Genomic DNA, 13,687 nt, shown 5'->3' on the forward strand with positions numbered 1-13,687 from the left:
TTTTAAACTGGCTGCTTCTCTTGGTAGGCAGCAGAAAAAAAACCAGACTTTATACTTAATTCCTTCCTGAAAGTGGCAAATGCAGCATATGACAAAGAAATAATGTGTTGGTAAGATGAGGTCAGATATTGGATCTATTTGTAATTCCAGGAATAACAAATTATGAGGAATATTCATTAATCCAGGAGAGCATCGAAGAGAAGAAAGAGGAGAGTACAGGAACACTTAAGAAAGATAGGACATTGTTACGTGATGAAAGAAAAATGGAAAAACTGAAGGCAAAGCTTCATACAGATGATGATTGTGAGTAATGCATTCCAGGGTAATTCTTTGATTAAAATCTTTCCACAGCATAGTTGAAAGAAGCCATACAGGAATGCATTTTCAGACTGTTTGGTGTGTTTCAGTTGGTTCCTGGCTGTATTTTGCATCCCTTTATATGTAGTGCTGTTCTGCAACTGAGTGTTTTTAAAAGGAAGTGAATGGGCAAGTAAATGCCTTTGAGAGTTAGCAGGTGTTCTCAAGTGCTTTTTGGTACTTGTTTGGTGGGGGTATTCCAACTGAAGTGTGAAGGGTTGTTTTTGTCCCTTCATTAAAGTTGGATAGTTAATAATTGATGCCTACTGGAAGCCATCAAAAGGTAGTTTTGTGTTTGAAGGTATAAGTTTTAACTGGAAGTGAAGTTTGCCAGCTAAGACAGTATTTGATTTGTTTTGTGTGCTAAGTCATGACTTTTTTCTGTTTTGCTGTAAGACACTAAGGTTAATTGCAAGTGGCAGGAAAATGTTTGAAAATTGGGTTCAGGGATAAGAAAGGTAATCAGAATCATTTGTTTTAGAGGTAAAATGTAGTAAACTTATTTTGTGGTGAAGCTTTGAAGATTAAATTTAGTGGTAAAGCATTACTATAGTTGTTTCTTCAATATTGACAACATTTATGCTGTGGTATATTTTTGTTTCGCAGCAGTGCTGTTTTTCAGTTCTCATTGCAAATCTTCAGCACTGATTACTAGAAACAGAAATGAAAGTAACATGGGTTTCCCCCCATGGGTTTCACCAGGGCTTTTAACACTGGCAGCAGCATGGATTTAACAGTGTGCATGTCTGTGGCTGTGTTGCAGTAAATTGGCTGGATCACAGCCGGACCTTCAGAGAGCAAGGAGTTGATGAAAGTGAAACGCTACTCTTGAGACGGAAGTTCTTTTATTCAGACCAGAATGTAGATTCAAGAGATCCTGTTCAGCTTAATTTGCTTTATGTTCAGGTACAGTAATTTCAACCTTGTCTGAGGAAACCTATGTAGGTTAATTAGAAAAAATGTGCTGCTCAAATACTCCATCTTCTAGAATTCCAGTTCTGGATGTGCTTTAGTTTTACTCTTTCGTCTAGGCCTCTGTATGACATATCATGACAGATAGTCTCTGTCCTTATTGCCATATCTGTGATTTTGTGTTTACCTACTAATTATGGAGATGTTTTTCTCTCCTATATAAGGCAGTGGGATGAAAGCTTTTCACTGTATTTGCACACACATGCATCCATATTTATGTGTGTACATACACAGAAGTGTCTGTGCATGTTGTATTTGAAATGGCTGTCAAATTCTCTTTTTGATCAAAGCTGATACAATCATAGCTTCAATAAATCTCCATAGATAATCACAATGAAATAATCTAGCCCTTTGTTTTATTAGTCACATACACAACCAGAATGGAATAATAAAGACATTCAGAAGGAAAAGGGTGTGTTGCTGGCTGGATTCAGGCTTTCAAGGAATTTGAGGTGCAATAGTTGTTCTGGGTGTCTCTAACACATCTTTGTTTACATCCTCTAGGCTCGTGATGACATTCTGAATGGTTCCCACCCCGTCTCCTTTGAGAAGGCCTGTGAATTTGGAGGCTTTCAAGCACAGATCCAGTTTGGACCTCATGTAGAACACAAACATAAACCTGGATTTTTAGAGTAAACACTTCTAACTTCTAAATTTGGGTGACCTCAAGTGTAACTAATGTTGAGTTGTCACAGATTAAGCACATTTTATTGCTCCAAGCAGAGGTAATCAGATTCAGTGTATTTTCCATAGCAAATCTCCCAGTGAAAGGAGCTTTATTGCACGAATCTGATGAGGGGACTTTTGGCAGTGGCTATTAGACAGCACAGGGCACTTCTCCTCCCTGAGTGCCAGCTAAGTGCACACTTTGTACCAGCAAAGTACAAGAGTGGAAAGAAGTTTTGTCATTTGAATCAAGTGGATACTCCTGTGTGTAAAAATTCGATTTTCCAAACTTTTTAGTGGCATTAATCACTTGGTGAGATTTACCCTCTCATGGTGTTGTAGGAATGGAATTCTAGAACTGTGCTCTGTTTCAGGCATGCACAGAGTTCTGCTTATGGCTCATCCTTTAATCTTTGTGATACTTAGTTTTCTGTCCAGGTAGAATAAATTAAGTTTGCCTGAAATTTAGATGTCCCCTTTTTTTACTGATTTTGATTGTCTGATTGGTTTACCTGCAGTACAATTAACTGAGGGCCGAAGTCTGAGGAAAACAATGTAGGAAGGTAAAAAGAGAGCTTTTCACTGCACAGTCCATCAAGCCTTGCCTAGATACAAGGCTCATAAGTACCTTAATTGGAGGCACAAAACAATGGGTGTGTATTTGGTTTCTGTCCTGTTCCAAGGGCAGAGTGCTCAGTGGTGCCTCAGGCTTCCTTTGTGAGCCACTTTGAGGTTTATGGTATCTCAGGGAATCACTTTGAAGTGGTGTCTTGCTGTGGAACATGCAGTGCTGCAGCTCTGGTTGTTTGAAGCACTTTTTTTCTGAAGGCTATTCCTGAGGTAGCAGTTGAGTTATGTGAAGAAATGTCTTTCAGTTCCAATCAATAACCAGCTTTTCTTTTTACTGTCCTGACTGGCCCAGGAACCTTTCCTATTAGAACTGCTGATGTCTAAGAATTACAGGGGCCCAGTGTAGCAGCTTCAGTGTACTTCTGGTTTTTATTTCCTAGAACTGTGACCAGTTACACAACAATCTTCCTCTAGGATTTGTCTGTTATCTGCTTATTTTCCCCTTCTCACTCCACTCACTGAAGAGTATTCCTGCAGCAAACCATTGGGGTGTTATCTCATGATAGGCTAATGTGCCGTGGTAATGATTTCAAGAGATAGGTGTTCCCAGAAATAGTTACTTTTAATTTTTAAAGCAGTAATTTCCCACAGCCTTAACCAGGGGCTTTTGCAAACTGCTGACCAGCATTCAGGTGCTTAATTTCTTTAGAATTTTCTGCTTTATTTTTTCACTGGAAACCTTCTTTTTATTTTCTTTTTTTTAAACTCCCATGGAATGAGTGTGTTTTATGGCATTCTGCAGCTGCTGGCTGGATGACACTTCTGCCTTGTTTGCAGTGCTGGATAGTTTGGAGTCATCAAACAGCCATCAGTCATATAATGTGCATTATCTTTTTTTAATCCTAATAGAGATGAAAGTATTAATAACTGAACAATCTGTTAGAGAAAGAATGTTACTCCAGTGAAAACCATTTTGAGACAGAATTCCAAAATTCAGAACCTTCTTATATTCTGTAGGGCATTTTTGTCTGGTGTTGTTTTATTTTCATTTAGGTCTTTGATTGTATTTTGATTAATTTGAGCCAAACTTGGCAGGTAAGAAAGTGTAATTGCTGTCTGTCCTGGTGTTTAATCAGTTTCTTAAAATTAAGCATTTCTCATTTGGAGGTAATTCAGTTTTTTCCTCTGTAGATGAACCTGCTCAAAAACCGTAAGTTCCTGGTCATTGTCTCCTAATTTGAAGTGTACATGTTTACGATTTGGTGGTGATATGTTTATTTTACATAGCCATCAGGACAGCCTTCTTGGGAAACCTCATGCTTTATTTTGTGAGTCTAAGTGGGCCAATATGAACAATACACAGAAATAGTATTGTTTAATGTTCATTAGTTTCTTCTGAAGATGCATCTCTCATCCTTTCAGAAAAAAAAACTTCTTAGGTTTTTTTATGCCCTTGAAAAAGAGCAAGATTTTTTAAAAGTTTCACCCAACTATTTTCTACTGTTTGGTGCATAAACACTGATTCTTTTCAAGTAAGAAAGTAGTTTTGCTGTACATAAACTGTGTGCTGTAGCTCAATATGTGAAATACTTTAGAGAGGTATCCAGTCACTCACTACTGAGACCTTAAGATGCTTCAGTTTCCCTCAAGGAGAATGTCAGCTCCTACAAAAACCTGCACAGAACAGAACAGCTTTAGCATTTAAAGAAATTGTTTGGAAACAGCTTAATTTAGTTTGCCATGTCTATAATATGTTTGTGTAGAGAGACCTTTTGTATCCTTTTTTGTCCCTGCTAAAATATTCTTGGCACAGATGAAGATTATTGCCTACATCTTGCTAAGATGTTGGTATTGGTTGTTGGAATTCCCTTGAAGCTCTTGCCAAAGGGAATTGTGAAAGCATTAAACTACCACATTAAAAGTTGTCTTTCTTGGTGCCCTTCCTGGTACAGACATGGTTTTGCATGGCACCTACAGAGGATTCAGCCCTGGGGCTGAACTTGCTGAGAGAATATCTAATAAAGAGCTCACTCTGTTCACCTGCAGACAGGAAAGGAGCACCTCAGACTGCTCACTTCCACTGCTTTGCAAAAACACTGGCAAACAGAAGAGCTGCAAAGGATAAGTGACCTTGATGCTGAGCTCAGATCTAACCTGTTGTGCTGAGTTGAGCTGTATTTTTCAATAACACATTTATGCTAATGAAAAACAATCAAAGTGTTGGCACTTGAGATGAAACTCAGTGTAAACCAAGTTAAATCAACACTGCTTGCTATTAGCTGTTTTTTTTTGATTGAGTTCAATGTCCATTCTAATATGTGTAATTTAAGGGATTAAAGAAAGCCTAAATTATAAGATATTTCCATTCTTTTTGCTAGCTCCATTAAAAAGCTGTAAAATAAAGTGAAAGTGTCTGTAAAGAACATACCTGGATTATAGATAGAATTAAAATAACTTCAGTCTTTTCACAACTGGCATTTCACCCTTTCAGCTGAGGTAATCACTTGCTTCTTGATTTGAAAATAGTGGAAGGTATTAGAAGGAAATAAACTTCCAGTCCAACTGCCACCCTCATGTGCAGGGGTGTTACCATTATGCTTTGTCCTCCAAGCAGTAAAGTTGTTTTCATAACCCTTGCTGCTTATGAAGCTCCAAGTAATGTTTGCTTACTAATTCTGAAAGTGTTATAGTAATTTAAAAGTAAGTAGACAAGCTTAAAAATGTAATGGTTTTGATAGTTTATATGCATAAAGATAGCTGAGGAAATTAATTCTAGCTAATAAAAGATGAGAATTCAAAGCACGTTGATAGCTATAATTTGTTTATGTAAATTGATTTCCAGAATGAAACTTGGGTTTGTTGTTTTCTTAATTTGCCTCGGAATTGAATTTAACTAAACTGGTTTTAACCTGTGAAATTCTGAATAAAACCAGCAGTTGTTTCCTAACATGAGCTTTCTAAGAGAATAAGCTGTATTCAGTCCTTATCTATAGTTTTAATTTGGCACTTCAGCCTTCCCTACCCTATGATGTGTTTTTAAATAAGTGCCCTAGAAGAGAAACTGTTATCATGGCTAAGTGAGATGTGGCTATGAGAACATGAGAAGAAAGATTAGCAAGGACAATTGTTCTCGTTTTATAATGCTAGAGCTTCATGGAAAAGACAAAATGTGTGATCTCAGTACTGATATATTTTTGAAAACAAATATTTTTGAAGCAGAAAATCCTAATTTAGCCTTTTGAGCTATTTTTTGATTGTCTGCAGTGGCAGGTTTTGTGTTTAAAAACACACACACAAAAAAAGCACAGTACTATAAACAAAAACCCCTCAAGATATAAAACCAAAGCAAGTCCCACAGAAGAGTTGAGCAATTTTTTTGCCAATCTTGTTTAAAACAATCCATCCTTCTCAAAAATTCTAATTTTGCATCCCAGTAGATAATCTAGCCTTCAATGTTAAGTGTTGCTTGTTTAAATGACAATAAAAGGAGGACATTCTCCAGTCATACTTTTTCTATGATTCTTAATAGTCCAAGGTAGGGGGAATCCTTAGACACTAATTTAACTGTGAAAGTTTCTTTGGGTGGAAGAAGACCTGCTGAATATGACATGGTTTCATCAGAATAGAATATTCCAGATGGGAAGGTATAATCCAGAGCAGTTATTTGTTACAGTGCTGTTGATGCACCCTCAGGTTAGGGTGAAATTTGGCTGAGATAAAGGGTTATTTTTATACAGCAAGGTGGGGCAGATGAGGTGTTGCAGGATTCCTTCTGACTGATATCCAAGGAGACTGAACTTGTTTCATTTAACCCATGTTCTGAGAGCCTTAGAATCTGCAAAAATTAAAACTGCTTCTTTACTTTGAGACAACACAGTGGTATGAGGTAGCCACCTAAATTACTTTTTAGTTGTTCAGTACAATATTAGTGTTCTAACACTTCTTGGATGACACAGGAAAGAACTTGGTCCCACATGGCAGTAAATCCAAGTGCTGCTGTAAGGTAGCAGCAGTGTCTGAACTTAGAGCAGGCTCAAACCTCCATGTCCCCTTCTCCCAGTTACAGCAAGTGTAGTTGCATTTAGATGTGAAACCCTCTGAGCTGCTGAGACACATCCCATGATTCAAGAATGGGAAGTGTCTCAGCTTTTGTTTATTTTTGATGAAAAGGTGCTTTTTGCTGCGAGGGGCAGCAATTCAAGTGGTAAGGTAACCACGTGCTCTTACTCTCCTTAGTCTGGGTGTGTTGTGGTGGGATTTGACACCCATACTAGGAAGCCTGGGGGACCTAGTACCAGTAAAGATGTATGGAAAACATCCCTCCTCAAGAAGGAACCATTAACTTTGGAATTTGTTTTTTTGGTTTTTTCCCTAGCCTGAAAGAATTCCTGCCTAAAGAATATACCAAACAAAGAGGGGCTGAAAAGAGAATATTTCAGGTAATTTTGAGGCTGAAAAAACTACTATACTTTCACTACCTTTATAGGAAAAACCTGAGATTTCCCATGTGCATACTTTGTATATACTTGAACTGTATAGTTATCAGAAAACAAAGTATGAGGTATTTGACAGCTTTTATTTTATTTCTTCAGCAGATTTATTGTCCTGATCCTTTTCTGTTCACTGATGATTATTCAATGTGCTTTGTTAAATGGAGAGAATGAGAATTCAGTATTTTAAGATCTTTTTTCAGTTGCATTGACATAGCAAGATGCATATTTGGACTAAAATAGACAGATATTTAGGAAAGCCAGTTTTAATTTCATGCCTTATTCAAACATGAGTTTCAGTTCTGCTTGTTAATGCTTGAGTGCAGTGGTGTGTGTGGGAATCACCCCGTTGTAAAAGGCTGGAGCAGTTGATTATAAATGGTAAAATGTACTGACATTGTTAGAAGTGGTCTCAGAGTCTGAGTTCTGTAGATGCACCAGGTATCTCTGCCCACTGAAATACAGCTTTGGCAATTCAATGGAAGTTGGAAAATCCTGAGATCACCAGGTGAGATAAAGTCATATGGCTCTGGAAGGACACACCAGAGATCTGTGATCTCAGCTAGGGAGACAAGTTCAAGAGCAGGAACAGGTCATTCTTTCTTTCGTCTGCTGCACTCTCAGCTGAAGAATCCCATAACTTAGTGAGTCTGTTCTACCTTGAGTTTTCAATACTTCCTTTTGGATGAGTATGTCTGACGTTTTTCTGTGCACCTTTAGGTGGTGCAGTGACATTGCAGTTTAAGCAAAATCCAGATTCATTCACTTCTGAGTATCATGGCCATGCTGTCCATAGCATGGGATTTTTCCCTTGTCAGGTATGACCTTTGAGTAGTTTCAGTCATTATATTCTTTAGTGCATGGACCAGAAGCTCATCAGTGAGGGCACTGGGGAAAGATTCGGCAACAAGGTAGAATATGTGAGCTGTCTTTCTGAAAAAAACCCAGATGTTTCCCAAGTCATGAAGTTCTGGAGCTTGGCAAGTGCTACATTTTTGCCCCCTGTTCTTTTGGGATCCAGGTTGTGTTCTCTGTGCTGAAGCTGACAGATGGGAGCAGCCTGTGTTCTTGGGATGCAAGAGATTTTTGGAGTTGCAGTTGCTCCCCCTTGGAAGCTCCCATGCTGTTGAGGGGGGAACAGGTGGAGTAAGAAGGCATTTCCCATGTTCCTGGTGCTCCCTCTGCCGAATGAAGTGTTAGCATTTAATGAATGGTATTATTTAATGAATGCCAACATTCAGTTAGCATGAAAGAGGTGGAACCAGCAGCTCACAAGCACGTGAGGGGAAGATGGGGGTAGGATAGGAAATCCCACAAACAGGATTTAAATAGCAAGACATGGATGCAGTTTTCAGCACAGTGGTCTGGACAGGAGAGCAGATGCTGAGGTGAAATTTAAATGCATGAGATGGGTACCTGTCATTACTTACATGTAATCATTAATCTACTAATGGCCAAATCGATTAAATAATAAATAGAGACTGAGTTACAAGACACACTTAGATGAATATTTCAAGATGAATTATTCAGAAAAATCAGTGTTTGTTCCTTAGCTGTAGAATTATTTTTGTGTGATGGAAAAAAATGATGAGTAATGCTGCAAGTGGCAAAAAAGGCCCATTGGAAGTACCTACAAGACATGAGAAATAGTGAAGTACAAGGTGTGAGGCTGTCATGAATCAGAACTTTTGGGCATAAAGCAGGAAGAAATAATCTGTTTCTTGTAGGAAAAAAAGGGTGCTGGTACACTTAAATGACTTTTTAAAGCTGAGTGAAGAGGCATTAATTGTATGAAACTTAATGGTGTCAAATAGCAGGAATACCTAGAATTTTAAACTGTGTCAGAAGGGGTTTAGTGTGCATGGTCTGAAGGACAAATTGAATGATTGATGGTCAAAGAGGAGTGTTCTGTTTGCCCAGGTTAGTTATATTCTCTGATGTGAGGCATTATATGATAGTTTTGCTAACATTTCTACCCAGTATTTTTTCAAATATTCTAATTGTTGTGATTACTAATTAAGGATCCTGAAATAGATAAAAGCTATACCTGTTTCTTGTTTGTTTCTGGAAAGCTTTGGTTCTGCCTAAATGCTACGGAACTCTCTTACAGGAGCACAAAAACTGTGGTGAGATGACTGAAATAGAAGCCAAAGTGAAGTATGTGAAGCTGGCGCGTTCCCTGCGCACCTACGGGGTGTCGTTTTTTCTTGTCAAGGTAATGTAGCTCTTGCTGTGACCATCCTGTGTCCTTGGTTGTGGATTATCTCGGGTCCCTCACCAAGAAAAGGTTTGCTACCTCAACCACAAAGATATTTCAGTGTCCTGGAGGCGTAAGAAGAGCGTTTGTCTTTTGAACTGAATAGTGAAGATGCACTAAAGACCAGAGCTTCTTAATGCACTGCTTGAAAATCATAGTCACACAAACTGAGCCTGGGATTTTAAATTGTCACTGTCTGCATACCAGTTTATTTGTCAGTATATTCTATCTTGCTTTTTCCTTTGTGCTGTGGAAAGATACATTGGTATGGAAAACCATCTCCCACTCCTTGTTACAGGAAAAAATGAAAGGGAAGAACAAGCTGGTTCCTCGTTTGCTGGGGGTGACCAAAGACTCAGTGATGCGTGTGGATGAGAAGACCAAGGAAGTGTTGCAGGAATGGCCACTGACAACTGTGAAACGCTGGGCTGCCTCACCTAAAAGCTTCACTCTGGTAATCTTCCTGTGTGTATTCAGAGGACAAGGGATTTATGCAGCAAGGAGACTCAGAACAGTTTCTGTACTGTAACTTGTTCTATCTCTAAATTTTCTAGCCTTATAGAGTCCTCAAGTAGTAAACTGGCACATACTGTAGGCCAGGTTCAGTTTGTAGTTTGGGGCTTGTAGACAGGCCAGTTCCTCAGAAGTACTGTTGAAATCTTTCAACAAACCACTGTTTAAATCTGGTTTGTGCCTAACTAATGAAACAGTTAAGAAAGCATTATTATTGACACTTGTGTAAATAGTTATGGTGTTTATCATTCATAGTGTACTTTCTGACTTTCAAGATATGAACATAAACTCAGCTGGCTCATTCATGATTTTGATAATTACAAATTTATAGAAGCTTCATGAATGTGATATTTTGCCAATTATTTGGTCCATAGGAGACCACTGCAACTTACATTTTGTGCATGAAAAGGTTGTTTAAAGTGATGGAGCAAGAGGCAGAGGCTAGAAAATGCCATTCACTTGATTCATGTGCACCTAATTTCCAGTTGCACAGATGATTAGACTCTAGAATTAAATTCTAAAAAAACTTTTCTCCATCCTCAAGTACTGAATCTGATAAAGTTAGGTGAAGTATTTCTTGGGCATTTCAATTTATCAAACATCTGTGACTAAACTGAATTAAAAAGCATTCTTCTCTCTTCCCTCTGTCTCTCATACTGGTTTAGAATCTTGGAGGAGTTTAACTTACTGTTGCATATAATAAAATGCTACTACAATTTCAGAATTTGAATTTCCTCATTCATATTTGATATTGTTTCTTCATTTACTTACTTGGCATTTTCAAATAAGTTTTGTGTTTTTTCCCCTTTTCCTTCAGGATTTTGGTGAATATCAGGAAAGCTATTACTCAGTACAGACCACTGAAGGAGAACAGATCTCTCAGTTAATTGCAGGTTACATTGATATCATCCTAAAGAAGGTATAGTATTAACATCTTTGCATGTAGCAAAACAGCCAATGCAAAACCACAAATATGTGCAAACAGCAGTTTTTCTCTCATGGAGTCAGTGTTGTATCCTGTGTTTTGATGTTGTGTATTTTTACCTGCAAGTAAGGCACTGCTTCTGGAAAAATCAAGGCTCTTTATTACATCTCTAGTGTGTGTCAGGCTCAGTACAGCACTCCTGGGCTTTGTTTTTCTGTCTGGAAGGCGACCTGGTGACTGTGAGTATATACCCAGGGAGGAGTCCAAAGCCTCAGCTATGGAGTTTTAAGCTCCAAAGTGATGAATCAGTTGGGAATTACCCTAAAAGCAGTATTTAAAACTACAGCTAGGACTATACAACAGCTGTCCAGGTGCCCTTGTATATAATGTACTAGAGCTGAGAAGGTTTTTTGGCCAGAAAACAAACCAAAAAGCTCCAACAGTATATTGCTTTGAAAACACTGTGATTAGTAAAGCAAAGAATTTGACTTCAGTTGTGCAGAGAGGGATAAAATCAGTGTTTGTGAAGAAGTCAGACTGCCTTGAAACCTGTTTTTATAGAATGTGCCTGGCAGGAGAGAGGAAGGGCTGATACAAATTTCCAGTATTCTAAATATTCCCAAGCAAGCAAGTGCAACAGCAAAAAATGGCAAGTTTGCCAACAAACATGGAGCTGAATGATCCCATTTTAAGCATGTTGTATAGAAAAGTGAGGTGTTCAAACAGAAAAAAAGAAAAAATTTCTTGTCAAATTTATTGACATTCCAAACTCCATCATTCTTTACTGTAATAGATTTTAGTAGTAAGAAATCACAAAGTAGCCCAGAAGAATTTATTGCCTTTGTTCATGTGAGTGTAGGATGTAACACTAAGTGTTACGTAATAAGAGGTTGAGGAAGATTGCCAGAATTCATCATACAGAATTCATCATACAGAATTCATCACATGACTTTTTCTCTGAGGCTGTCAAGCTCAGGTTTAATAAACATCAAATAAATTGCAGGTTTCTCTAGGTGGTTTAAAACTTGATTGAAAAGTAGCATTGCTCTGTTGTGCCACATGAAAGCAGCCTTCTGTCTTGATAGGATATAACTGTGCGAATTTCCACTCCCAGTCCTTTGATTTTCTTTCTCTACCATCTGCTGACACAGCCAGTTTAAAAATGTATGAATTAGGAGCAGGTTAAATCATAAACACCCATGATTCATATGAGAAGCTGCAGTTCAGAGTTGTCAAGCCCACATTACCTCTGTGATGGATTCCTCAAAGTGGGGTTTATTGCTTTCAGTTGCATATTGTTAATTCTTGTTGTGTTTTGGACTGCTTCAACTCATTTTCTCCAGTGTGCATCAATAAATACATTTTTTCTGCTCAAGTGTTGTTAGTACAGTGTTCCCCCCCACCCTACCCAACCCCTCATGTCCTGCAATTTTAGTGGTAGGTGATGAATCAGGTGACAGAGAACCCAGAACTGGAGTAGTGTATATCCAAATTAAAAACATGTTTTTTACTTCATGTTATTACAGAAGTAAATAATCTTGACTAGAAATAGGGAGTTGCAGTTCATGCAGAAAATCAAACTCTAATAGTAAGAACTTCTTTCTCCAAAGTTGTGCATTCATATAGATGTGCATGAGGAGTTCCTCTTGAATGGAATCATAGTGGATGCTTCTCTATTTATATTCATCTATTTGGACTCAGACTACCAATCATGGAGCAAGAGGGAAAGCAGACAGTTTCTCTGCACTAAGCAATAAGTAGAAGTAGACTCTTTTTATAAGGCATTATTTCTATGATTTGTAGTTTCCTGTTGTTTCTGGTGGTTTAGACTTACTGGCCTTATGTATATTTACAAATCTCTCTTAGCACTAAAAATCCCCTGCCTCAGTCTTCAACCTGAAGTCAGACTGTCCTGAACTTTTAAGTACCTATGATAAAATGACTTGGAGACAATATTCAATTTATTGTCTTTACTTATGGGTATGTATTTTCTGTTGGTAGTGATGCCTATTTTGGGCTTACCTAGAAACAGAGGCCAGACAAAGTTAAAAGAATCAAATGGATATATTTAATGAAGGGCCTTCAGGTACACTAAGGGCAGACAAAGCCTCCCCAAGGGGCTACACCCAAAATGGATGATGGTCACCCAAAATGGATGAGTTTTTCATACAGATATAAGTTTGGTCCATTTACATATCATACATATCTCCAGTTACAGCTTCAGGTAATGAAGTCATATTCCCCCAGTTTGCCCCCCCACCTCCCAAATTCACTTTTGTTTATACTTTTTGAGGCCTGAGGTTGTGATGGTGTCCTTGGATCTCAGGCCTAGAGGGATTGTTTTGTCTGTCCAAAATGTGGAGAGAGTTAACTCACACTTTATAAGGAGTTTAGATTTATGCACTAATGCAGTACTGGATTTGAAGGATATAAAGGCTAAAATCTTAAGGCATTAGTAGCTAGCACCATACAGTAACATTTCAGCACTTTCCTTATACCTTTTTTCAGACAGGCACCAGTAGGCTTTTTTTCTTTATGTACTTCATCTGTCAGGGTTTAGAACCTGAGCTGTTAAATGCTGAAGAGTACCTCTTATCCAGGGGAGATTGTCACTCACTGCTGAGCAGTGTGGTGTTCAGCACCAGACAAGGCTCTGCACTCATTTGTTTAGGTTTGTGATAGATGGCAGGGAAATGGTGGAGAGAAAGCAAGAAACAACACACATTGTTTAACTTAACTTTTTTTTTTTTTTTCCTCCTCTAGAAACAAAGTAAAGATAGATTTGGGCTTGAAGGTGATGAGGAATCAACCATGTTGGAAGAATCTGTTTCACCTAAGAAGTGAGTGCATGCAACAGGAGGAAATGGTCTGTTTTTAAGAGCACCACATTTAGCTGCAGCAGCTTTATCAAATGAAGTAGTACAGTTATTATTGTTA

The 13,687-nt window shown here is 38.2% G+C and overlaps 1 protein-coding gene across 7 annotated transcripts in view; it reads left to right on the forward strand.

Moving 5' to 3' along the window:
• Positions 1-13,687, forward strand: part of TLN2 (talin 2) — a 133,368-nt gene that overhangs the window by 53,005 nt on the left and 66,676 nt on the right. For 5 of the 7 annotated variants that reach the window (XM_086849224.1, XM_086849222.1, XM_086849223.1 and 2 more), the window contains 8 exons: positions 151-303; positions 1,121-1,263; positions 1,834-1,961; positions 6,941-7,004; positions 9,166-9,270; positions 9,611-9,766; positions 10,643-10,744; positions 13,514-13,590. In XM_086849224.1, the coding sequence (XP_086705350.1) occupies positions 151-303; positions 1,121-1,263; positions 1,834-1,961; positions 6,941-7,004; positions 9,166-9,270; positions 9,611-9,766; positions 10,643-10,744; positions 13,514-13,590 (928 nt within the window). Of the gene's footprint in view, positions 1-150; positions 304-1,120; positions 1,264-1,833; positions 2,055-6,940; positions 7,005-9,165; positions 9,271-9,610; positions 9,767-10,642; positions 10,745-13,513; positions 13,591-13,687 lie in introns of all 7 variants that reach the window. The other 2 variants (XM_086849227.1, XM_086849228.1) reach the window with 1 other exon arrangement.

The sequence above is a fragment of the Cyanistes caeruleus genome, chromosome 13 (genome assembly GCF_971803275.1).
Source record: "Cyanistes caeruleus chromosome 13, bCyaCae1.hap1.1, whole genome shotgun sequence".
NCBI classification, from domain to species: Eukaryota; Metazoa; Chordata; class Aves; order Passeriformes; family Paridae; genus Cyanistes; species Cyanistes caeruleus.